This window comes from Rhinopithecus roxellana, chromosome 10, assembly GCF_007565055.1.
Source record: "Rhinopithecus roxellana isolate Shanxi Qingling chromosome 10, ASM756505v1, whole genome shotgun sequence".
NCBI lineage: Eukaryota > Metazoa > Chordata > Mammalia > Primates > Cercopithecidae > Rhinopithecus > Rhinopithecus roxellana.
In genome coordinates, this window is record NC_044558.1 from 99,319,382 (window position 1) to 99,345,096 (window position 25,715).

At 43.3% G+C, this 25,715-nt stretch overlaps 1 protein-coding gene across 2 annotated transcripts in view; it reads right to left on the reverse strand.

Annotated features, from left to right (window-relative positions):
* Nucleotides 1-25,715, reverse strand: part of RFX4 (regulatory factor X4) — a 181,036-nt gene that overhangs the window by 112,821 nt on the left and 42,500 nt on the right. For both annotated transcript variants that reach the window (XM_010381300.2, XM_010381295.2), the window contains exon 3: nucleotides 11,485-11,545. In XM_010381300.2, coding sequence (XP_010379602.1) covers nucleotides 11,485-11,545 — 61 coding nt within the window. The remainder of the gene's footprint in view (nucleotides 1-11,484; nucleotides 11,546-25,715) is intronic.

A 25,715-nucleotide genomic window follows, 5' to 3' on the forward strand; every position in this document is an offset into this window, starting at 1 on the left:
CACCACCATACCTGGCTAATTTTTGTATTTTTAGTAAAGATGAGGTTTCTCCATGTTGGCCAGGCTGGTCTCGAACTCCTGATCTCAAATGATCCTCCCGCCTCAGCCTCCCAAAGTGCTGGGATTACAGGCATGAGCCACCGTGCCTGGCCATCTTTGACTTTTGAGAGTTCCATTAATCAGTTTTTAAAAGAGATTTGACTTCAACACTTGTAGTGGAACATTTTCCATTCTCATGCATATGTAAGAACAATTTGGGCAACCGCAATTTTGTGTATGACAAGTTGTGGGGAAGATAAAAGTATCCCTTTTTGCTTATTTTTGCTAATGGCTTCCTAGAATTTTTTTTTTGGCCTAGAATTTTTTTTGGCTAAAAATTTTTTTTGGCTTTTTTAAGCATGGGAGTGGCATGCTCAATGCATTCTTTGGAAAGTTTGCTCTGCGCCTCTAGGGGAGGTGGCCCAGGAGGACGATCAAAGCCTGGCACGTACTGGCTGATTAATTAGGACTTGTTGAATGAATGAATGAACACAGGAGACCAATTAGGAGCTACTATAATAGTTCTGGCAGGAAATGATGTGGCATGAACTGAAGCAGTGGTTGTGGGGGCAGAGATAACACTTAGGGTGTGGGCCTCATGCTGCCAGATGTGAGGAGGACAGGAGCAACCGAGCAAACTCTCAGGTTCCTAACTGGGCAGAACGCATGAATGGAGGGCTCCATTCCCCACGGTCAGAAGTGCAGAAGGAGAGGACAGTTAAGGGTGAAAATCATGCTTTCAAATGCGGCGTTAAACAGGATGAGTTTCCAAGTACATTCCTGGCACCTTCACTCATTAGTTACTTTATTTAAGCTCCCTGTGCCTCAGTTTCCATTTGTTGTTCTTGTGACTTGTGTGCTCACTAAATCTGGCCAAGAGGTCAAGATTAAAATACAAGATCATGGTTAAGAAACATCACATCAAATGAACCCATAGCAGCAACAAACTATTCAAATCAGATAGGTGTAAGTCATGGTTCACACAGGCTGAGCTAATTAAACAGTTACCTGTCAAAGGCCAGAGCCTCCTAAATAAGTATATTTCAGCCCACGTTTTGTTCCTCTTTCCGGAGCTTCTGAGCCTCAAAGTAACTAGGTGGCTTATAACTATGAAGCATTTTAATCAGCTCTATGAACAAATGGATGTAATTGGCAGGGAAGGGTGCCTTTGATGCTTGATGAGTTTCTACAGGAATAGCATCATGACACCTTTGCCCAAACCTCACAAAATCCAGAGGTTCTGCCTGTCTACTAAAGTTGCTAATTGGAATGTCCACTTCCCTGACCAAGGCATGGCAGAAAGAAAGGCAGTTAATTATTCTTCTTCATATCTGATGAAATTTTCCCGTTTCCTCCTCTCTTTTAGAGGACATCATTAGTCTGACATGGTGAACAATGCTCCATTATACCTGGGTTTTTTTTTAATGATCACAAAAAAATTCCCCACTTCTTCCATTTTCCTTATCTTCTATTTAACAACTTGATTATATTTGAATTGAGCCTATCCTATTATGGAGAGATAATGAGCTCAGTCTGCTAGCTAACATGAGTCATTATCTGAGTTATATATTTTTAAGAAGACTTCCTCACAAGGTTTCAGCATGTGGCCTCCTAGGGCACATGGAGGAAGCTTTGTATCAGCACTTAAAATGAAAAGCAAATGTTTCAGCACCTGGCATAATTTCCCACTGTCCTCATTTTAAACCTGTGATTTCTTATATGTATACACAGAGATCTTTTAAACCAATTAGCTGTTTTATAGCATGGGAGCAGCATGATTGATGTATTCTAAGGAAAGATCGCTCTGCATCAGCTCAAAGTGCTCACTTCTCAAGTTCTTGAACACATGTCAAGAACAGAAACTTTTTTATTCTCTTTTACAAAAAAAAAAAAGACAACAGGATTTTTTTTTTTTTTTACAGAAAGCCCAGACTTTACAAGGCAACAGGATTTTTAAAAATATTAACTATTATAACTTATCATTGAAGTTGTCACAGAGATCTGGGACTGTAAGCTATGTAAAAAAAAAAAAAAAAAAAAAAAAAAAAAAAAAAAAAAAAAAAGCCCTTACTAAGCAATCAGGACAAGACAGTAGTCTACACCCATCAGTGACTCCCTGTTCCTTCTCCACAAAAGTCCAGATTCCTGACCATGGCATCCAAGGCCCCTGGCTCCTTTTCCGGCCTGCTTTCCCACACGTATACCTCTTTCCAGCCAACTGGACTGTTTCCTGCTCCTGAGACACACCTAGTCACCTTCCACTCCCACACACGATCCGTTACCTTCCTACTGCAGGGGATGACCTCTTCCACCATGCTCCATGCATCAAGGCTCAACTCACATTTCTTTTCCTTGGAACTACACTCAGTGCACAACCAGCCCCATCTGCTAACCACTTCTTCATCCTTTCCTCCTTGCCAGATTTGTTTATTCCTTCGGTAACATGTAGAGTGCTGCAGTGGTCTAAATACCAGGTATTGTTATGTCTGTAGAAAAGCCACATCCTCTACTCATAAAGCTCTCACTACTTCCCAGGGATGGCCATAGCTTCTCATAGTTTGTGGCCCAAATAGCTTTCCTCAGGAGGCAGCACTGGTTTTAGAGTTTGAGATCACTGAGTTTGAATCCTGCTTCCACCACTTACAAGCAGTATAGCCTGGGGCATGTTACTTGAACTCCCTCACTTCCTTCACCTGTAAAATGAGAGAAACTGTACCATCTCCCAAGCTTGCTGTGAGGACTAGACAAGAATCCATGCACAGCCTGAGGCCCTTTATTGTGGGGGACACTCAATAAAGAATAACGATCAGCATTATTTTACAATATTGTGGAATATTCAGGTAATGTTTTGTCTCTTAAACTGAAAGGCCTTCGAGGGCAGGGACCAAGCCAAATTCCCATTGATGTTAACGTGGTTCCTAGCACTGTGTCCTGAACACAGTCGGTAAACACTGCAGGAGGAAGGATGGGAAAGGAGGAAAGGCTGACAGGAAGGAAGACAGGCTTTTGCACAGGTCAAGGGACTCTGGCATTTTATTAATCTTACTATCTGGGTGGTTAAAGGAAAAGCACGGTTAATATTAATACATTTGATTTACATTTTCAAGTGCCTACCGTGCGCTAGCGATGTTCATATTTGCTTTCACTACCCGCACAAGATGAGTAACACTATGCCCCAGGACATAGAGGAAGAAATGGAGGGTCAAGGAAGTAAAGTGGCTTGTCCACAGCAACTCGGCTGGGAAAAGCTGGGCTAAAAAGTATGAACTCAGGTATGATGCCTCTAAAGTTCTCACTGTGTGCCAGAAACTGACATGCATTTGGTCAGTCAGCATATGTTTACTGAGCACCTACTATGTGCCAGCCACTGTAGAATACAGCCATGAACAAGAAGACACTACCCTTGCCCTAGCCTTTAAGAAACTGACAGTTTACCAGAAGGAAGATGGGAGCTAGGGAGATAACACCACCAGACAGCCAATGAATAGAAAACAGTGGGCTTTGGCTCATATGGGTTCTGGTTAGGACTGAGGCTGAGTCTAGAAAACTCCAAAGCAAAATAAAACAAACGAAAAACAAATCTATTTCATTACACAACGGTTAAGCCATGCTTTGCTGCTAAGTAGACAAGCCAATCAGAAACATGCATTTGTGTGGACCCTGACATTTCTCACGGGACCTCAGCTGACCCAGCTTCCTCGTTGTTGAGGATTTCCTTGGGGAGTCAGGAATGTCCCCCTCTTTGTGTAGAAAGAGACTACCTTGGTTTCCTCCTCTTTAAATACAGGTAACTGTCCTGCCTTCTCTGCAGGATTTTCATGAGGATTAGGTGTGCTCAGCAGTGACATCACCTGACAAGCCTGGCATCCCACAGGTGATTGCTGAACGTGTAGGTTTGGCTGATGCGGGGCAATGGACTGAATCAGAGATTTATTTCTGCCGTTGTAATGTCTAAACTGGACCAGAACAGTAGCCATAGCCATCCAATTCCTACCCTGGGTTTGACCTACAACATACTGAATTAGTGTTCCGGTAAGGCCTGGACTTAGGCAGCTTCTGGAATCTCTCAGCACAGTTTTTGGTTATTCAAGTCCCTTCTTCTTCTTTTTTTTTTTTTTGATAAAACTAGGCAATGTATTAAGCACAGTGTTGCAATTTCCATTCGGTTCCCAATGCTTCTATTGGGGCCTAGGCTACAGGTTTGCAGCCCAGAACTCTGGTGGTCCTGGACAGTAGCTGAGGTGATTTTGGCACCATCCCCTACCAGCAGCTACCTCCTCAGCGGTCCCTTTCCACCTATACCCAGTGTCTACTCATCTCTACTGCACTTTGCCATTATGAATAGGGCCGTGCAGAACATCTTCATATGTGCCCCCTTACACACCTGTGTGGGAGTGTTTCTCCCTGCCGGCATCAAGAAGCAGAGCTGCTGGGTACATGTGCTTCAAATGCCAGTGGGATTGCAAAATTGCAAATGGCTTTACCATTTGACACATTTACCCACAGCACAAAATACTTTTTTTTTTTTTTTTAAAGTTGTGGTTCCACAACACAGCATCTCATTCCCTGAGACATTTCTGCCCTTGGCATTGGGTTGTCCAGCTTAACTGACCTTTCTCCATCTGTAGCTGAGGTCATCTGGAGGGACACAGTCACATCTAGTGGCATTATCTATCAACACTGGCTGCGTTCAGAGCTAAAAGTGTTCAGCCTCCCTTTTTAGAACTATGTTACCTAACTCATATTATGAAAGCAGACAATGTTCTGCTGCTGTTGAGTAAGAATCAAGTCACAAATGGGTGCAGAATGTCAGTTATCGGTTACATCCAATGAGTCTGGTCTAGCAGCTGTGATCTGGTCTAAAACTTAAATGTATTTCTTCTTTGGAACAATGCCAAACCCAATTTCTTACCTATGACCTTCCAGAACATTCTAAAGAGAAATTCTAAATTTCTTTTGTTTCATATTAATTTGGAATATTGATAGCTTGTCAACCAGCCAAGTCCTCAAATTATTTTTTTTCAAAAGAAAGGAAAATATGCCCCCAATCCCCCCCACCCCCGAAAGTGGCAATTTGATCTTCTGTCCTCCTCCTTTTTGGAAGAGCCTCATTTCTTCGGTAAATTGCTGGAAGGGAAAATGTCCCCACCCAGAAGGTGCACAAGGAGCTCTGGGTAAGGGCGGCAAGGGTGGCGGGTGAGGGCGGGGCACAGAGGGGGCATGTGTTGGCAGCAAGTAGGCCGGGACTGCGGAACAGGCTGCTTTCCATTTCGAAATTCTCTGCATGAATAGAGGTTATTGTGCGGCTGGGATTCCAGCAGCGCTCACCATCCCCAGTGAGTTGGGATTTACTAACCCTCGTGACCAAGGATGCTGGAAAGTGTTTGGCAGAAGGCATTTGACAATATTTGCCTGTTTTCTGCTGGGAGTTGCCTCCAGATCACGTGGCCTCAATTATTTTAGGCTGCTTGGCTGCTGTATTATTTGTTCTTAGAGCGGTGTTATTTGTTCTAGGGGGAGAGGGAGGGGGTTTGTGGCAAGGAAGGGGAAGAAGGAGAAGCAAATAGCTCCTAACCCAATTCCAATAACAAGCCAAATGTCCCAGGAGAGCTCGGCACTGTCAGGCGGGTGGCGGGCGCCTTAGTGGTGCGGCCAGGGTCCTTTCCTGCGCCTGCCCTGCTCTCTGTCCTCAGGGGCTGGCCACTGCCGCTGGAGAGAGGGCACAGCATGAAGGACATAAATGCCTCAGAGAATGAGATGCTTGTCTTAGCGTTAGGTTCCTGTTTTGTTTTGTAAGTATTTTGCACTGCAGATGAAGATATAAAATGGTAAAGCCATTTGATGGGCAATTTTGCAATCCCATCAACACTTCAAGTGTTAATGGAGCAATTCTGCTTCTTGATACAGACATGAAGAAACACTCCCACGGTGTCCAAGGGGGCACACACGAAGATGTTCTGTGAGGCCCTATTTGCAATGGCAAAGATGAGATTTGAACACAACTTAAAAGTTCATCAAAAGGGAAGTGGCGCCGGGTGTGGTGGCTCATACCTGTAATCCCAACACTTTGGGAGGCTGGAGCACTTGAGGTCGGGAGTTCAAGACCAGCCTGGCCAACATGGTAAAACCTCATCTCTACCAAAATACAAAAATTAACTGGACATGGCGGTGTGTGCCTGTAATCCCAGCTACTTGGAAGGCTGAGGCAGGAGAATTGCTTGAACCTGGGTGGCGGAGGTTGCAGTGAGCCGAGATCACGCCATTGCACTCCAGCCTGAGTGACAGAGCAAGATTCTGTCTCAAAAAAAAAAAAAAAGGGAAATGGCAACATTAATTCTGCCATTGTCTTATGCTGACCACTGCGCTGCAGTTAAAATGAGGTTGTTCTTTATGAACCATAGGTGTAGTTTCAGGACATTCTACTGAGGAAGAAAGCAAGTAGTGGATCAATATAGCATAACAGGTTGTGGGTCCATGTTTTTAGTGTGATACATCTGCATGCTTTTTATAAAGAAGACAATGCTAAATTAAAAACTACAGTTCAGAAACTTCTACAGATACATATGTGTGCAAATGCATATCTGTAATACATATCTACACATATGTATACACACAGGTGCACACATGCACACACATGTCTCACTGGTAATAGGGTTGCTTTTGAGGAGAAGGCAAAGAACTACAAGGAGAAATGGACTGGAGTCTTACCTATAATGTTTTTAATTTTTTAACAAGGAAATGTATTTCTTGTGTAAATAAAATAAAAGTAAAGCAAAAATATACTTTAAATGGGCCCAGGATATGAGTAAATTGTCCATCACTGGATACAGGCTGCCCCCAGGGCGGGGTGTCACTTGGGAGAGGCAGTTCCCTTCATGTTTTGCTGAGGATCACTCCGTGGAAGGATTCAGCCTCCCAGCAGGGGGAACAATGTCTCAATGCCCCAGGGCAGTCTGGGCACACACAACATCCACCACTCCTTCCTGGGATGGGAGCGGGCTGAGCTTGCTGAAGGACCAACGAGAAGGTGGCCCATGTGGTTGGAGCATAGCACACAAGGAGGAGAGTGACACAAGATGAGGTGGAAGGATTCAGCCTCCCAGCAGGGGGAACAATAAGGAACAACAGGATAAATTTACTTATATACTGTTTTTTTTTTTTTTAAGCTTACAAAAGAAGAAGAAAATTAGACAAAGGAAAGAAGAGATTGAAAAAGTATGTAAGCATCAGATTTTGCTCTCAACCCCGTGGCAGCCAGAGCAAAAAGGGGACACATTGTAAATTATGTCACTTTTCCTTGTAAAATGGAGGGTGCATCTACTCTCTTTTCAGAGATAAAGTTTTTATACTGAAACAATATTGTTAAAAAAATGATACACATGCAGCTTTACATAGGAGGTCACCTGTCCTCCACCACCATTTTAAGCATGACTGTTCCTAAGTTTAATGTCCTACTTTCTCTTCCTTACTGCTTACGTATCTTCTCCCCTGACCGCTTCTCCCGCCTCATCTTGTGTCACTCTCCTCCTTGTGTGCTATGCTCCAACCACATGGGCCACCTTCTCGTTGGTCCTTCAGCAAGCTCAGCCTGCTCCCATCCCAGGAAGGAGTGGTGGATGTTGTGTGTGCCCAGACTGCCCTGGGGCATTGAGACATTGTTCCCCCTGCTGGGAGGCTGAATCCTTCCAAGGAGTGATCCTCAGCAAAACATGAAGGGAACTGCCTCTTCCAAGTGACACCCCGCCCTGGGGGCAGCCTGTATCCAGTGATGGACAATGGGGCTGGGGATAAAGGCCTGGATCTGTTGCTTTGATTCAGGTCATCTTTAACTGGCCGTCCCCACCTCAGAACCCCCTGTAGGATTGGCTGAAGCCTCTGTGAGAACCTCTTCACTGCCCAACACCCGCTCTGTCTATTCCAGCGTCCCTCACACTCCCATGGGTGTGGAGGCTGGGCACATGCCCCAATAAACCACCTGTATGCACAACTCTGCTCAATCTGGAGAGGCCGCCTACAATAGTGGGGCCTTTGTAGAAGCTGTTCTCTCCACCTGGAACATTCCCCTGTCCCTGGTTTTCACACTGTCATGGTGTCATCCATCTATCCACTGAAATGTCACCTTCTCAGAGAAGCTTGCCCTTACTGCTCAACCTGAAATAGCCTCTCAGACACTATCCTATTAGCTAAGTTGGAGTCTCTGCACAGCGCTTCTCACTATCTAATACATTACTTGTTTATCTGTCAATCATTAGTCATTTTTAAAAATAGAGACAGGGTCTTGCTCTGTCACCCAGGCTCGAGTACAGTGGCACAATCAGTCTGCTATAGTCTTGAAGTCTGAGGCTCAAGCCATACTCCTGTCTCAGCCTCCAGAGTAGGTAAGACTATAGGTTTATGCCACCATGCCCAGCTAAGATTTTTGTTTTTTGCAGAGACAGGGTCTCACTATGTTGCCCAGACTAGTCTTGAGCTCCTGGCTTCAAGTGATCCTCCCACCTCAGCCTCTCAAAGTGCTTGGATTACAGGCGTGAGCCACTGCACCCTGAGTGTCATCAGTTTAAATATATACATATATTTCGGCTGGGCATGGTGGCTCACACCTGTAATTCCAGCACTTTGAGAGGCTGAGGCAGGTGGATCACATGAGGTCTGGAGTTCGATACCAGCCTGACCAACATGGAGAAACCCTGTCTCTACGAAAAATACAATATTAGCCGGGTGTGGTGGTGCATGTCTGTAATCCCAGCTACTTGGGAGGCTAAGGCAGGAGAATCACTTGAACCCAGGAGGCAGAGGTTGCGGTGAGCCGAGATCACGCCACTGCACTCCAGCCTGGGCAACAAGAGCAAAACTCTGTCTCAAAAAAAAAAAAAAAAAAATCTATCTATCTATGTATCTACCTATCTACCTATATCTATATCTATGGATGGAGATATAGATATTTCCCCCATCATCGGCTCCTTTTCTTGGTCTACCTTATCCACCACTGCATTTCCAGAGCCTAGAACAAGGACCTAGCAAATACCAGGTGCTCAGTAAACATTTCTCGAATTAGTTAATGACTGAAATTCTAAAACATATAATATAAAGATAATTAGAGGAAACGTTAATGTTCTTTAAACAACTTGATGGCTTTTGATAAGAATAAGGCTAAAATGTACAAATTCCCAAATTTGGTTTGGCTTTGAAAATAGATGTATCATTAAAAAAAGTTCACTGACCTTGTGACTTGGAGAGTAAAATTTCTTCTGGAATGATCTATGTGACCCTTTATTTAGAAGAACAGATATTTTGTGCAGAATTAGGTAGCATAGAAGGAGATGTGGCTGTGCCTATGCCAGGGAGGAGACAGGGCCTGCTCCAGGCTGTCCTTGTGGGTCTCAGAAGGAAGGCGTGAGCTGAAGGATCGACTGAGCCCCCACCCCACGCCAGATGCTGTTCAAGCACCTTCTATGGAACAACTGATTTCATCTTCATGACTACCCTATGAGCTAGACACTATTGCTATCCCCATTTTATAGGTGAGTAAACTGAGGCACAGAGAGGTTAAGGACCTTGCCCAAGATTTCACAGCTTGTAAGTGGCAGAGCTGGAGTTAAGCCATGACAGCTTGATTTCAGAGACTGCACCATTTACAGTCTCACTGTTGCCAGGAAGATGTCCTGGAATCACAGAAAAATAGACATGAACAAGGTGATTTTCTTCTAGTTCCTTTCAAATTTTTTACTCTGAAACATATGACATGTTCAGGTTATTAAAGCAAGAATGTCTGTTGGCTGGGTGTGGTGGCTTACACCTGTAATCCCACCACTTAGAGAGGCTGGGGCGGAAGGGTCACCTGAGGTCAGGAGTTCAAGACCAGCCTAGCCAACATGGTGAAACCGCGTCTCTACAAAAAGCACAAAAATTAGCCAGGCATGTTGGCGGGCGCCTGTGATCCCGGCTTGTTGGGAGGCTGAGGTAAGAGGATCACTTGAACCCAGAGGGCGGAGGTCGCAGTGAGCCAAAATCACGCCACAGCACTCCAGCCTAGGCAACAGAGTGAGACTCCACCTCAAAAAAAAAAAAAAAGTCTGTCAATTCCGTGCATTTCTAAAAACTATCACTCCCAAAGTCCTTTACATCGATGCCTCATTCGATGTCTTGGCACTATGGGAACTTGCGTGGCTGTAATACTTAGGGAAGGGTGAAGGGGGAGATTTGATCTGAGAAGTAAAGTAGAATTTTAAATAAAGCAAAAAGCAGGAAATGCAATGAGGAAAAGGTCTATAGGAACAAATGATGGAAATAAGCCAAAAGGCTGGAAATAGAGCTCTTGAAAACAACCTTTGCTATTCTTGCAGCAAAACAAGCTGACTGCTGAGGCTCTTGTTAGAGAAGATTGAGTTACGCTCCTGAGTGCTTTCTCCCAGTGTTGTTTTCCTCTCACCTCTGGATGGATTAGACTAGAGAATCTAATATGATTTGCTCATTAAAGCCCATCTGCTTCCTTTTCTGATCTGTCCTCTCTCTCTATCCTTCCTAATGTTTCTTTTCCTTTCTTTCCAAGCATGAGCTTTGCAGTTAAAGAGACCCAGCCAGGTTCCTGCCTCTGCCACCGATTGGCTGTGTGCCTATTCAGGCAAATGATTTAACTGGTTCAGCTTTATTTTCCTCATCAGTTAAACGGGCACAACAACAGCAACTCCACAGAACTGTGAGAATGAAATGAGGCATATATATTAAGTGCCTAGCATGGAGGGGGTGCATTCCTTTCTTTTCCCCATTTCTCTTTCCTTCCCCTTCATTCCTTAATTCCTTCATATTTGCTGGGCTGCACTGCAACAGGAATAATCGCCTTCAATGGCCAAGATTCTCCATGGTGTGAATCTCAGGCATAGAGAGCTCTAGTGTTCAAAGCTACAACATAATTTCCAACTAAAGCTTTTAGAGGAGAATTTATCTGTAAATACCAAACACAAGTGCAACCACTTAAACATCAGTAAATATTTCATCAAGCCCAGGAATGCCAAATATTAAAGAGAAAGCCATTCTAGTAGATTACTCTTGTTAGTGTTATTAATGTTAAAATAATTATATATAGTTGCAATTAATTATGAATTAAGGGTTCATTGGTAAGAGTCAACAGACATCTGTTTCTATTATAAATTGTAATAATGGATTCTATTAAAATCAATTAATAACACCATGGGGAATCCAGTCCTTGCCAGTGTTTGGATAACAGAAAAAACATCTACCCTAAAATAAAATATGAAAATTCCAATCTCCAGGCTAGATCTAAGGCTAGTGGAGCATTTTACATATACTGCAAATTAAATAGATTTCATGTTGGTTGTGGGATGTCAAGTTATGACAATGTTAAAATATCCAAGTGATATCCTATCCTATAGGTAAGAAGATATGAGCATCCTCTGAAGAGAGAACTTGCTAAAAATGGAAACTTACCATTGCAGAGTAGCAGGAGTGGAGTGGGGCTTGGATGCTCTATTATTTTCTTTTTCCTCATCTGTTAAAGGAAAGAAAAAGAAACTAACTTCAGTAGGAAACAGTAGGAAAAAGTAAAAGTCCTGCCGACTCTCCCAAGTTTCAAAAGACTATGTTTCTCTGAAATGTTGATGCTTTGAAACAGTATTTTGGCTTTTCCAACATGTTAGACTCATCATACTTTAATACAAAAAAAAAAAAAGCAAAATTGACTTTTATTTTAAAACTCTTATATCAATTTTGTTTTTATTTGACACAATGTGTTAGAGTTTGAAGAGCATTTCCCTTTATCACTGACCAATGTGATCACACTCATCCAGTCAGTATTTTCCTAACTGAAGCAGGACAGACTACAATTTCAACCCTAAAAACATAGGGAACTCACTCACTGCTATGGACTGAATATTTGTGTTCCACCCAAAATTTATGTGTTGAAACCTAATCCCCAAGATGATGATGATATTTGAAGGTGGGGCCTTTAGGAAGTGATCAGTCATGAGTCTTGTGAATGAAATTAGTGTCTTTATGAAAGAGACCCCAGAGAGCTCCCCCATACCCCTTTCTCCCCTCTGAGAAGAAGAGAGAAGATAGCGAGAAGATAGCCATCTATGAACCAGGAAGTGGGCCCTCACCACACCCAAATCTGCTATTGCCTTGATCTTGGACTTCCCAGCCTCCAGAACTGGGAGAATAAATCTCTGTTAATTAATAAATCTTTGAGAATAAACAATAGATAAATAAATCTCTGTTGTTCATAACCCACCCAGTTTATGGTATTTTGTTATGAAAACCTGAACAGACTAAGCTCTTCACCATTTGTTGTTTGTAACCCCAATGAAGCAGAGCCTTAATGTAGAGTAGGGAAAGTATAAGTGTTCAGAAGAAGAATCAGGTTAGCAATGCAATGGAGCAGGGTTTAGCACATATTTTCTGTAAAGGACCTGATAGTAAATATTTTAGGGTTTGTGGACCAATAGTAAAAATCAAGAATATTATATAGAATTTATATGACAGGAGAGAAAACAAGTTTCCATGAAATATTTATTGATAAAATTCAATGTAAGGCCAGGCACAGTGGCTCACACCTGTAATCCCAGCACTTTGGGAGGCCAAGGTGAGTGGATCACTTGAGGTCAGGAGTTCAAGACCAGCCTGGCCAACATGGTGAAACTGTCTCTACTAAAAATACAAAAATTAGCCAGGCGTGGTGGCGCGCACCTGTAATCTCAGCTACTCAGGAGGCTGAGGCAGGAAAATCACTTGAACCTGGGAGGCGGAGGTTGCAGAGAGCCAAGATCGTGCCACGGCACTCCAGTCTGGACAACAGAGCAAGAATAAAAAAAAGAAATCCAGTGTAATAGTAATAATTGAATATAATTTTTGTAATACATGTCTATTAATGAGAAGAATTAAATTAATTTTGGGTGTGTGGGTAACATTCTCCTAATTGGGATTAAAATTAATGCTGCCTATTATTAAATAGATTACAAAAGTTGATCTGTAAAGACCATTTTTACCTTACAGCCCCACAAGCATCAGGCCAGATTTGGCTCACATGACCCTGATTTGCTGAGTCCTGCAATACCACAGTCTGAACAACAGATTAATTTTTAGCATATCTAAAAAAAATTTGTCACAATTTCATCATGGATTTACTGAGAAATACTTATACTCAGTCTCTTATCCAGTTCCTAACAAAGATTATTGATAGGAACAGTCAACATAAAATTCCTTGATTCACAAAATTTGGTCCAAGATAATTAGGACAAATAAGAGTCTCAAGAAGAAAACCAATAATGTCAAAGCCTATAGATATTATCAATAAAATTTAATATAGACATTAAAAAGATAAATGAAATCAATCTGTGGCATAAAACTTATATGGAAAAGAATTGGTATCTAAGAAAACAGTTTAAGTAAAACAAAAATGAAAATAAAAAAATGAAAATGTCATATGATGTATAGAAAAATTTTTCTAAAATTAAATTAGCTCATCAAAGCTGAATCCAGAAAATATCTTCTTGATGAAAATTGATCAATATTGGTGTAATTCTGATTTAAATGTCTGCTTATAAGCACTGTGGCAGATACTGTTGTTGCTTAATCAAAACCTACACGTACCCACCTTCTTCCTTATATATAGAAGCCCAGTTTAGAGAGGATTGTGTGTTCAAGGAGAGTGACCCCCTTTCAAATTCTGGAAAGGTGAATGTTGATTCATTTACGACAATCATGATAATTAATTTTATGTCATCTAGCCACTGATTGGATTAGGTGGAGCATGTAACATGATGTAGGCTGATCACATTTCAGAAGACGCTCTCTCTCAGGGCTTCTGGGAAAAGTATTTTTCCCTAATAAAATTGAAGGAGTGAGAGATTCTCACCTGTTCTACTTTTGAATGTGGCTTTGAGATGACACAATAACTAGATGAAAGCAGCAAACTTGGGATGGGGAAAAACGCAATCTGAGGACAAAGTCAACACCTAGGAAGGCAGAGAAAAAAAGGGAAAGCTTGGGGGCTCTGATTGTCACGTGGTGCCTCTGATGAACCAATCCAAACAATGGCTGCCTCCTGTTCTATGAGATAGCACAGTTTCTTCAGTTGATAAAACTTCCTTTCATTGGGTATTCTCTTCCGTGCCACCAAAACTATTCTAACTGATGGTTAGAACCCAAACCACACTAATGCTAAATGTTCTCAGGAACGGAATGTAAAATACATCATAGACTCAACACCTGTTCATGATGCTTTGTCAACCTGGAGTTCTTCTAAATAGATGTTTCTCATCCTTTCAAGCCTGGAATAAATGCCACCGACTCTTTGAAGCCTTCCTTGATACTCTCTTAGTCAGGAATCAATCATTGATCCTAACTCTGTGCTTCTATAACACATTATTCACCTCTTAGCTGTCCTGTGTAGCCACCTGGATCATTATTTCTTTTTTTTTTTTTTTGAGACGGAGTTCTGCTCTTGTTGCCCAGGCTGGAGTGCAATGGCACAATCTCAGCTCACTGCAACCTCCACCTCCCAGGTTCAGGTGATTCTTCTGCCTCAGCCCTCCAAGTAGCTGGGATTACAAGTGCCCACAACCACGCCTGGCTAATTTTTGTATTTTTTAGTAGAGTCGGGGTTTCACCATGTTGGTCAGGCTGATGCCAAACTCCTGCCCTCAGGCGACTGGATTATTATTTCTGTACACATCCATCTCTTCTGCTCAAGCATAAACTCAGTGAGAAGGCAGGGGTGGTATCTCAGTCATCTGCATTACCTCCTTCAGGACCTAGCACAGCACCTTCCACTTAGTATTTAAATAGTTAAGTGTGCCTTCTCCAGTCTTAAAGAACAGCACAATATAGAGCGTGAACATGTGGGTCTCACAAGAATGTGGGTAAGTGAACACCTAAGTACACAGAACAATACTCAACTTCGGTTGTTCACAAAGAAATAAAAAGGAAGCAATGAGTCACTCTTTATATCTCTGAGGGAAAAGCAAATTTAAATAATGACAATTTTTGATGCTGGTGTATACATGGTGAAATTGACACTCTCAGAGTTCTTTATACCTGAAGGTAGTGTTAATGTTTTTAGTATGCAATTTGGCAGTAATGTTGAGAACCATCTAAAATGGTCAGCTGCTTACAACCCAATGTCTAGAAATTACAATACTAAGCAAATCATCGAAGAGAAAGAAAGGGCTATATAAAAAACATGGGACGGGGCGCAGTGGCTCACGCCTGTAATCCCAGCACTTTGGAAGGTGGAGGTGGGCAGATCACTTGAGGCCAGGAGTTTGAGACCAACCTGCCCAACACGGTGAAACCCTCTCTCTACTAAAAATACAAAAATTAGCCAGGCATCATGGCGCACACCTGTAATCCCAGCTACTCAGGTGGCTAAGGCACTAGAGTCTCTTGAGCCCGGGAGGCGGAGGTTGCAGAGAGATCACACCACTACACTCCAGCCTGTGTGACAGGAGTGAAACCCTGTCTCAAAAACAAACAACAACAACAAATTGTCAATTGTGTTTTTTTAAACAAGAAAAACCATATAAACAACCTAAATCTACCCCTACCTAGCTTGCACTGGCACGTTGCTAGTATTTTTGTTCCCCCTAAAACCGGCGGGGTTTTAAATTTTTGTTTCTTTAAATTTCAGCATTTTGGTCAACGTGGACAGGTTGTCAAAAGACTTAGATTCGAATAATCCTAATACTTACCGGCCAGAACTGAGCAAATCACTCAACTTACTCAAGCTTCATTTTTCCTCGTTTGTAAAAAGGTCATCTTCTATGGCGATTATAAGAATCCTATTAATTTGTTCAACGAATATTTATTGAATACCTTATTTGTGCCAACTAGTCACCACGGAGAAAGAAATTAAACTCTTGCCCTTGAGTTTGGTTAGGGAAAGAGAAAGGCAGAGGAGACAGAGGACAAGTTCAGCAAGAAGTGGTAAGTGCTGTGATACATGTAGGCACAGAGGAGTCGGCCAACCCAGACTACATGAAAAAGCAGAGCTTGTCAGAGAAGGTTCCCTGGAGGAAGTGATAGGTGAGCCATGTCCTGGAGTAAGTCAGAGATGGGAGCCAGACTGGGGTAAGGTGGGATGGAAGTCAGGAGGAAGGTGGGGAAGGTAAGAGCAGATAAAGACAAGGGGACCTGACAGATTATGTCACTTTCCCAGAAGCAAGGTGGCTGCAGCATGGGTCTTTGCTGGATGTGGCAGAGTGGATCCAGGTGAGCATGGAATGTGATGTTTAACAATCTAATTATCCCGTTTAAGTCTTAAGACAGTCGTCTCTAAACGGAGGATAATAATAATCCCTATCTCAAAACGTTGTTGGGAGGATGAAGTGAAATGATCTTAACAGAGGGTAAGCGTTCAAAAGCACCCTCTGCAGCCGTCTGTGGGGAAAGGTTGCCCTTGGCTATGCCTGGCCGGCCAGGAGGCATTTGGAGCAATTCTGTCTGCTGGGATCTGCTGCTTTGGAAGATTTACAGGGGCAAAGACAACCGCATCGCCAAGGACCTCACAAGGCAAACACACACCAGGGGACATCACAGCTCCATATAGGAGACGGCACTTGAGCTGAGCCCTGAAGGGATGGTTGAGGTTTTTAAAAGATAATATTGTTTTATATTCACAAAAGTAATGCATGCTCATCTTTTTAGAATGAAGAAAGTATAGAGAAAATATCTCAGAATCCAAGCCCCTCTCAACAGAGGGAACAACTGTTACTTTTTTATCCTATTTGCCTCGTCTTTTTTCAGGGTTCTTTCACACACAAACACATACATATCTACACTTAAAACATGTGAGGGTCATACAGTCCATCCTGCTTTGTAACCTGCCCTGTTCATTTTGAAGAGGACACGTCAGACTCTGGGAGGAGGCCACCAAGGGAGAGGGTACTCCAAGAGTCAGAAGCAGCAGGAGGAAAGGCAAGGAACTGGGACCTGGGGCCCAGGGAAGATGCACGTGGTCCCATTGGTGGAGCTAGGGAAGCTCCCTGTTCTGGGATTCCATAGCAGTGTCTCCCACTCAGGCAATACTGCCTTTGTTACATAAGATTTTTTTCCCAGCTAAATTTTGTTATGGCCCCATTTCTGAGTATCAGTGAATAAAAACTTGACTTGGAGGACAAGCAGACATGGGTTTAAATTCCAGCATTGCCCCCAACTGTGTGGACTTTGAGCAGCAACTTGACTCATCCAAGCCTGAAGGCCCTTATCTAAAAAAATGTGAATCATAACTTATGTCACAAGGATGTTTTGAGGATTAAATATAATATGTTAAGAACTAGAACAAGAACAGTTTTTAAAAATGCCATACTAATAATAGCACTCATTGGTCAAGTACTTAAGCCAGGCACTGCACATCACTTTTCATATGCTACCTCATTTTATTCCTCCAAATATTGCTATGAAGAAATGTTATATCCCTACTTTATAAATAAGGAAGCAGAGCTTTGGTGAGGGTGAATAATTGCATGAGGCCATGTAGCTGGTGAATGGAGACAGGACCTCACTAGGTGCTCAGCTATCCACTGGCTACTGACAGTGTTTAGAAGAGAACTGGTCTACCCCAAAGCCAATGTGGGCCCTCCAGCTTAGTCACCAAACAGGTGCTGTCCACCTCTGCTGGCTCCTTTCCTTAGATCACTGGCAACTTTGTGCCCAGGGTCTGAATGCCCAGCCCTTTTCTTCTAAAGTAGGAGGTGTGTCACACCCAGGCCTGACCCTCCTATTTGATGGCTCTCTGTCTTAGTTCTCCTGAAGTGCTGGCTATTTATTTACTCATTCGTCAGATATTTATTGAGTGTCTACTACATTCCAGCCCCATGACAGGTGTTAAAGGGTAAGAAAAAGCAGACATAGTCACTGCTCTCTTGAGGTCATAAATTGTCAGCCAATTGAATGTAAGTCCAAGTCAGGTACAGTGGCACACACCTATAGTCCCAGCTACCTGGGAGGCTGATCTGGGAGGATCACTTGAGCCCAGCAGTTCGAGACCAGCCTAGGCAACATGGCAAGACCCGATTTCAAAAGTAAAGTAAAATTAAAACAAAACAAAACAAAAAGAAACCCCAAACTTTAAAAGTAAGTCCTAGGCAAGAGCTGTGAAGTGCAGGTCCAGAATGCTATAGCAGCACCAAATGTAGGGTGTGAGTCTGGCTTGGGGATCTGAGGAGGAGCAAGAACCTTACCTAGGTAAAGAGAGTAGAGAGTAGGAGAACACATTTTAGGTAAATGGAAATAGCCATAGTTGATAGAGACTTTAGGAACTGGTCCTGCCAAATGCCTTTTCCTTTTCACCGGGAGAAATGCCTTGAACCAAACAAGATTCATCCGTAAAGCATCATTTCAGGCCAGCAGGATTCCTGGAGCCATTCGCAGGCACACCTGCAGTGCCCCCCTGCTGGTCCTGCCAAGGCTGGAGAGCTGCAGTCTGCTTTAAAAAAAAGCTCCTGCCAAGATGCTGTCCTGGCGCCTGGTTTTCTTGCCACTCTGTTCTGCTCCCACTTTGCAGTAATGATTCCTAACACGGTGCAGGGATCTCAGTCCAGTTCCCAGTAGTGAGCATCTCTGCTCTCCTCTCTGCATCTACCTCCTGATATAAACTCTGGGGCCAAATTTCCAGGCTCAAATCCCAGCTCCACTACTTATTAACCACGTGACCTTGAACACCATTTTGGTTCCTCAGTTTCATTATCTGTAAAATAGGGATAATAATAGGACCAAGCACATACCGCTATTTTGAGTATTAATTGAACCACTTCTGGTTCAAAGGACTTGCTATCTAAGTGTTCCCTGTTCCTATAATTGTTATTGCTTCTCCAGAGGGACCATGCGCCTGGCTCCGCACCCTGTCCGTGAGGTTTGGCAAGCTCTGCAGCTGGGAGGGTTATTCACTCTGTGCTCCCTCAGCACCCTGACTGCTCCCCAGCAAAGTCCCCATGGCAGAGTGTGATTGCTGCCCATGGATCGTTTTAATCCATTCAGGCTGCGGTAACAAAATACCATAGACTGGGTGGTTTTAAACACAGAAATTGATTTCTCATAGTTTTGGAGGCTTGGAAGTCCAAGATGAAGGCACCAGTGATTTGGTGTCTGGTGAGGGTCTGCTTCCTGGTTCAAAGACAGCTGTCTTCTCGCCCTGTGTTCACACATGGCAGAAGGGGTGAGGGAGCTCTCTGGGGCCTCTTTTATAAGGAGACACTAATCCCATTCACAAGGGCTGAGCCCTCATGACCTAACACTTCCCCGAAGCCTCATCTCCAAATACCATCACATTGGGGGTTAGAGCTTCAACATTTGAATTTGGGGGAAATACAGACATTCAGTCTGCAGCACTGACCACTGTGTCTGCCTTGTTAGCTTGTAAGCTCTGCAGGGCCCTGACCTTGCTCACCACTGGGTCTCCAGCACCCACATGTGGTAGGGGCTCAGGAAGCATTTGTGGAATGAGTGAATGAATACAATGATACCACAATTAAAAGTGGAGTGATTCAGTAACATACAAACAGCATATGATTTCATGTATTAAATGTTCATATAAAAAACATATGATTTCAGTAACATACCAAAACTGCAGTACTACCAGGGAATGTTTATTAAGGACTTATATTGTGCCAGGCACTGTGGAAAGCTCTTCATGGTATGGCATTTAGCTTTCACAGCTGCCCTAGAAAGTGAACAGTTTAACGCATGTGAAACATCAAATGCAGGGCCTGAGTGTACTTAGTGCTTAATCAATGTTAGGCCTAATTGTTAGTATTATCCCCATTTACAGAAGAAGAAACTAAGGCTCAGAGAAGTGAAGACATTTGTCTGAGGCCACACAGTTGAGTGGCAGAGCAAAGACAAGGACCCAGGCTAGTTGACATCAAAACCTCCCCAGACCCAAACATATATGAGCCTCATTCTGTCTTCAAACTCGTAGTACTGGACTGAAGATTTTAGAGAAGTTATTATCTGCCTCATCATTTCTTTTCTGCCTCCTTGTCAAATGAATTCACATTTGGGAATCTATTCTAGAATATTTCTTGCCTGGAGCCAGTGTGGCAGTTTAACATTGAGGAAGCACATTTCTAAATTAATTACTTCTTTTCAAATCCCAGGAAAGGTTCAAGTTTATGTGAGTCTCAAATTTCACTTCAAAGTTCTAATTCTATTTCCTTTCATTATACTGACCTGGCTGCACCTGGTCAGACCTCACCTGTTGGGAACATGGGGCTGCCAAACGTTTCATTTCCCCTCATTCACCTCCTTTCCAGCCCCTGCAAAGGGCACCAGCTGATGAGCAGGGTGCCTGGCACCCAGGCCTTTGGCAGTGGGCATCAGCCTCTGGCAGCAAACCCTTCTCCCCGTGGGAACGGGGCTAAATCCCAAACAAAACTGTGATGTTGGCAGCATTTGCTGTGAGGGGCCCACACCTGCTTCCTCTCGCCTCCTCTGGGTGAATTCCTTCATAATCTTGGAGTGGGAAAGAGGCTGTCTAACTTTGATACAAAATCAAAAAGCCATAAAAGAAAAGATAGATAAGTTTTATTACATAAAAAATCCAAAATTTCTATGTGAGAGAGAGAGAAAAAAAAGAAACAACACAACATGAATACAAAGATAATGACTCACTCGGGAAAACTGCAATCATTCCACAGACAATGGTCTCATCTGCCCACCATAGAAAAGAGCTCCTGTAAAAGTAGCAGGAAAAAGACCAAGAACCAAAAGCAAAAATAGGCGATGCACATGACACACAGTTAATGGAAAAAATACAAATGCTCTTAAAAGGTGGAAAGATGGTCAGTTTTAACCAATGAACATAGAAATTACACCAAGATGGCATATCTTACTTATCAGATTGGCAAAAATCCAAATCACAATCACGCAATTCTGCTGTGAAGCTAATGGGAAACAGGTACCCTCCGACCTTGCAGGGGGAGAGCGAACCGTGCCTCCTGGCCAGACACAGTGGCTCACACCTATAATCCCAGCACTTTGGGAGGCTGAGGCAGGAGGGTCATAGTGAGACTCCGTCTCTACAAAAAATTTTGAAAATTAGCTGGAAATGGCTCATGCCTGTAATTTCAGCACTTTGGGAGGCCAAGGTGGGCAAATTGCTTGAGCTCAGGAGTTCCATCAGCCTTGGCAACATGGTAAAACCCCATCTCTAAAAAAATTAGCCAGGCATGGTGGTGCGCACCTGTACTCCCAGCTATTCAGAAGGCTGAGGTGGGAGCCATCACCTGAGCCTGGGAGGCTGAGGCTGCAGTGAGCCATGATTGCACCACTGCATTGCAGCCTGGGTGACAGAGCAAGACCCTATCTCAAAAACAAAAACTAAACAAAACAACAAAACAAACAAAACCCAGGGCTTCTCTGTATGGAAGGTCATTTGGCAGAATCTACTGAAATCCCACATACCCCTTATCCAGCAACCCCATGTCTGTGAACTGATCCTACAGCTATACCTGGACACATCTGAAACGATGCATACACAAGGTTATTTGTTGCAGCTTGCCTGTAGCAGCAAAAGTTTGGAAACAGCCCAGGTGTTCATCTGGGTAACTAAATTAGAATGCATCCTCACAATGGGATACTATGCAAGTATTTTTTTTTTGAAGATGAAAACCAAAAAAGAATGAGGACACTTTCTATGTTCTTACTGATATGGAACACTCTGGTTTTTATTATTAAGTGAAAAAAGCAAGTCACAATACAGTGCATATAGTATGCCACTTTTTTGTGTTAAAAAAGTAACAAATGGCTGGGCACGGTGGCTCATGCCTGTAATCTCAGTACTTTTGGAGGCCGTGTCAGGTAGCTCACTTGAGGTAAGGAGTTTGAGAACAGCCTAACCAACATGGCAAGACCTTGCCTCTACAAAAACACAAAAATTAGCTAGGCATGGTGGTGCATGCCTGTAATCCTAGCTACTCAGAAGGATAAGACAGGAGAATCGCTTGAACCTGGGAGATGGAGGCTGCAGTGAGCTAAGATGGCACCACTGCATTCCAGCCTGGGTGACAGAGCAAGACTCTGTCTCAAAAAAAAAAAAAAAAAAAAAAAAAAAAAGGAACACATATTTGAATTTTTCATTTGCATAAGGAAATACTCGAAGAATACATGAGAAACAAAAGTGTTTGTTACTAGGAAGCTGGAGTAGCGGGTTGCAGGGGGAAGATGGGGGTGAGACCAAGACTTCTTTAAAGCATTTTGATTGTTGGACCACATGGCTGTATAATCTATTCAAAACTATTCTAACTTTTAAGTATGAACAAATTAAAAAGATCCTATAGGGGAGGGGCATCCAAAGGAAGAATCTACTCAAATGGATAAGTGGTCCTAGAGTGCCAAAAACTGAAAGCAAATTATAAACACCCATAATCTAGTGAGGCTTTATGGTCTGTTTTGTTTTCCTAATATCCATATGCTTACTGAGCAACTACCATGTACCAGGCCCTACTATGTTAAGTATTGGTGAGTACAGTCAGACACAGTGCCTTCCCCTCAAGATGTTTTGGCCCCATGGAGAGACTAAATGGAGGGTGGAGGGGCCCTGGCCTGGCAGTGTGCTCAAAGCCCAGAGGAAGCAGTACGTCCTTCTTCCCCAGAGGAGTGGGGAAGGTCAGCTGGAGAAGAACATATAGGCTGACACTGAGGGCAGAATGGGCAGCCCTTGATGACACTGTGGGCACAGAGGTGAGGAACGGGAGGAGCCAAGGAGGTCATCTTAAATCACAGCCTAAACACTGGGGCCACGCCAGCCAGCTAGCAGTCTCAAACCTGGGTTCCCAGCCAGCACTAAAACTGCAGCAGACACCCCATGGGGGCAATCCAATTCTTTGCAAGTGACCCAAGAGGTTTCTCCTGTTGAACCCTGTCCTGGACTCTCAGTCTTGCCCTAGCTCTAGGAGCTGCCTGAATGCTTTTCTGCTATTGGCAGGGCATTTGGCCCACATCTCAATGGAAATACAAAACAGCTCCTGATCACCCTGAACTTCCTTCTCCTGGAGACATTCCATCTCACCACAGTCTTCTCCTCTCCACAACAGATAAGGTGGAGCAGTTCCTTCTATCTTTTTTAGTAAAGAATTTCAAATACGGCTTAATGACATTTCTTCTTCTCTGGAAATCTTTTTATGAAGTTATAAGAAACCACATTGGATAATCAACTAAGACATGCTGAGGGAGGTGAGTGGAGTGAGAGAGAGATGTAACTTTCACTTACGTAGCCTTGAAATGTGATGTGGTTTTCTTTTCGTTTGTTTGTTTTGTTTCGTTTCGTTTTGTTTTCTGAGACAGAGTTCCGCTCTTGTTGCCTAGGCTGGAGTGCAATGGCGTGGTCTCGGCTCACTGCAACCTCTCCACCTCCTGGGTTCACACGATCCTCCTGCCTCAGCCTCCCAAGTAGCTGGGATTACAGGCACCAGCCACCACGCCTGGCTAATTTTTGTATTTTTAGTAGAGACAGGCTTTCACCATGTTGGCCAGACTGGTTGTGAACTCCTGATGTCAAGTGATCTGCCTTCCTCGGCCTACCAAAATTCTGGGATTACAGGCATGAGCCATGACATCCGGCCTGCAATTATATTTTAATACAATAGTGATGAGTCACCTTAAGTTGTGACCCCAGATTTTCTATGCCATCATGCCACTGAATTAGAACTTTTCCCTATCCTATGCTATAGGTACCCTCAGTCCCCACCGAACAGTCAGTAACAGGAGAGGGTAAAGGAAGAAGTGTACACTCAGAGTGAGGCACATGGTAAGACAGGAGAATGCCAGTGGCTAGGAGCTGTGAAAGGGCAGAGGGAATGGGACACAGCTTGGACTGTCTCGGGAGAGGAAGAACCTCATTCCATACATTCACAACAAACATACACACATGCATGTGTGTGTCTGATACCTCGTGGAGGGAAGTGGAAGGTTCTGGACTCCTGCCTAGGATACGGGATGGAATTTAGAGTCATTTCATTTAGACATTAAGAAAATGGTGACCTGAAGGCTAGAGGACTTGGACACCTCTTGGTTACATTTCACTTACTCTGTCTCTGAAAGAGGGAAACAGGAATCCCAAAAATCCCACTGGGTTCCTGTTCTTTGGACCCATCCTATCCTCCCAGTTTCTCTAATTTCTTCCAACCCTCTAACACCAGCCTACTCTAAGGCCTCAAACTTGGAGTAGGTAGCAGCCCTGATGTTTCTGCCTGGCTTGAATCCACCCGCATAGAACCTCCACACCAACCTTCTGAAAATACCACTTTGATTTGTCACTCCTCAGCCAGCTCCTTCGGTGGCACCTCAGACATCAAATTCTAGACTCCTTGTTTGGAATCCAGGTCCCTCAGTGATGTGGCCCAAACTCATTCCTAGTCCTGTTTGCCATGAGTCTTCAACGTCTCTGCTCGAGCCAACCTGGAAAACTCTCCAAGCTCAAGACCAGTCTCGTAGCTTTCTGCCTCCCCCATTTTCCCATCACTGCAGGAACCACATGGATCCTTTGAGGGCCAAGACAAATGTCACCTCCTCCAAAATGCCTTCCCCAGAGTCACCTTCCAATCTTGTGACTTCTCCCAAACTTCAGCATGCATAATTAGTAAATCACCTGCAAGTATTGTTAAAATACAGAGCATGTGTCAGTGAGTCTGGGATGGGCCTAAAATATTGCATTCCTAACAAGCTTCCAGGAAGGTCTATGCTCTAGGTCAGTACCACACTTGGTTTGGCAAGGTCTTAAGTATACCTCATATCCTTTGAATGAAGTCGATCACATATGGCTTTGCATTGTGAATATTCAAGTATGTGCCTTAACTTCTTTTCTCGATTGAAAATTCCTTGAGAGCAGGGATTCACGGAAAAGACAGTTTATGTAGTCGAAAGAGAGCCAGCAATAAAATCAGATAGCTCTAAATTCAAGTCTTAACTCTACCACTTACTTGCTATGACATTGAATAAGTCACATAATCTCTGAATCTCAGTTTCTTCATCTGTAAAATGGGGAGAAAAAATACTTTCCCTCCAGAGGATTAAAAGAAATTATGGTTGTGATTATGCCCAGCATACTGCCTGGTGCTGAATATATTTTAATATTGGCTCCCTCCTCTTTCTTTCCTTACATAATTTTGGGATTTCCATAGAGTCTAGCATGTAGTAGGTGCTCAGGGAATCTTCTGGGCCCAACTTTTGCAGAAACTTCTGTTCTACCCATACAACTCTGTCCAATCCACACAGCTGAGCCTTCCTCTCTGGATATGATGCCCCAACAGTCATGGACTTTTTAATATTTTACAGTCACAATCCTCCTGTTTGTTGGTGAGTATGCCATCAGAAGCATACATATCTACTGACATCTGCTAGGGGAAAAATGCAATTGTTTAGGTTGGAAGTGAGAACTCATGAGACCTGAATTACGGCAAATAACCCATCCACTCTTGCTCGGTTTCTTCACCCATCAGGCATTTAGGACTTGACCCCACTGGTCCAGGGTTTTCTTTCCAACTGCATTCCATCAGAAAATACCAGTCCCATATCACATTTCCTCATACTCACTGAGTCTCTAGCGAATCAACTAAATTAATCTTTTCTGGGTTGCTAAGCGGACATAACAGAGCATTTGACAGATATCAGAAGGCCTCAGTAACAGTCCTGATTCTGACACTAACTAGGAGTGTGATCTCTGGCAA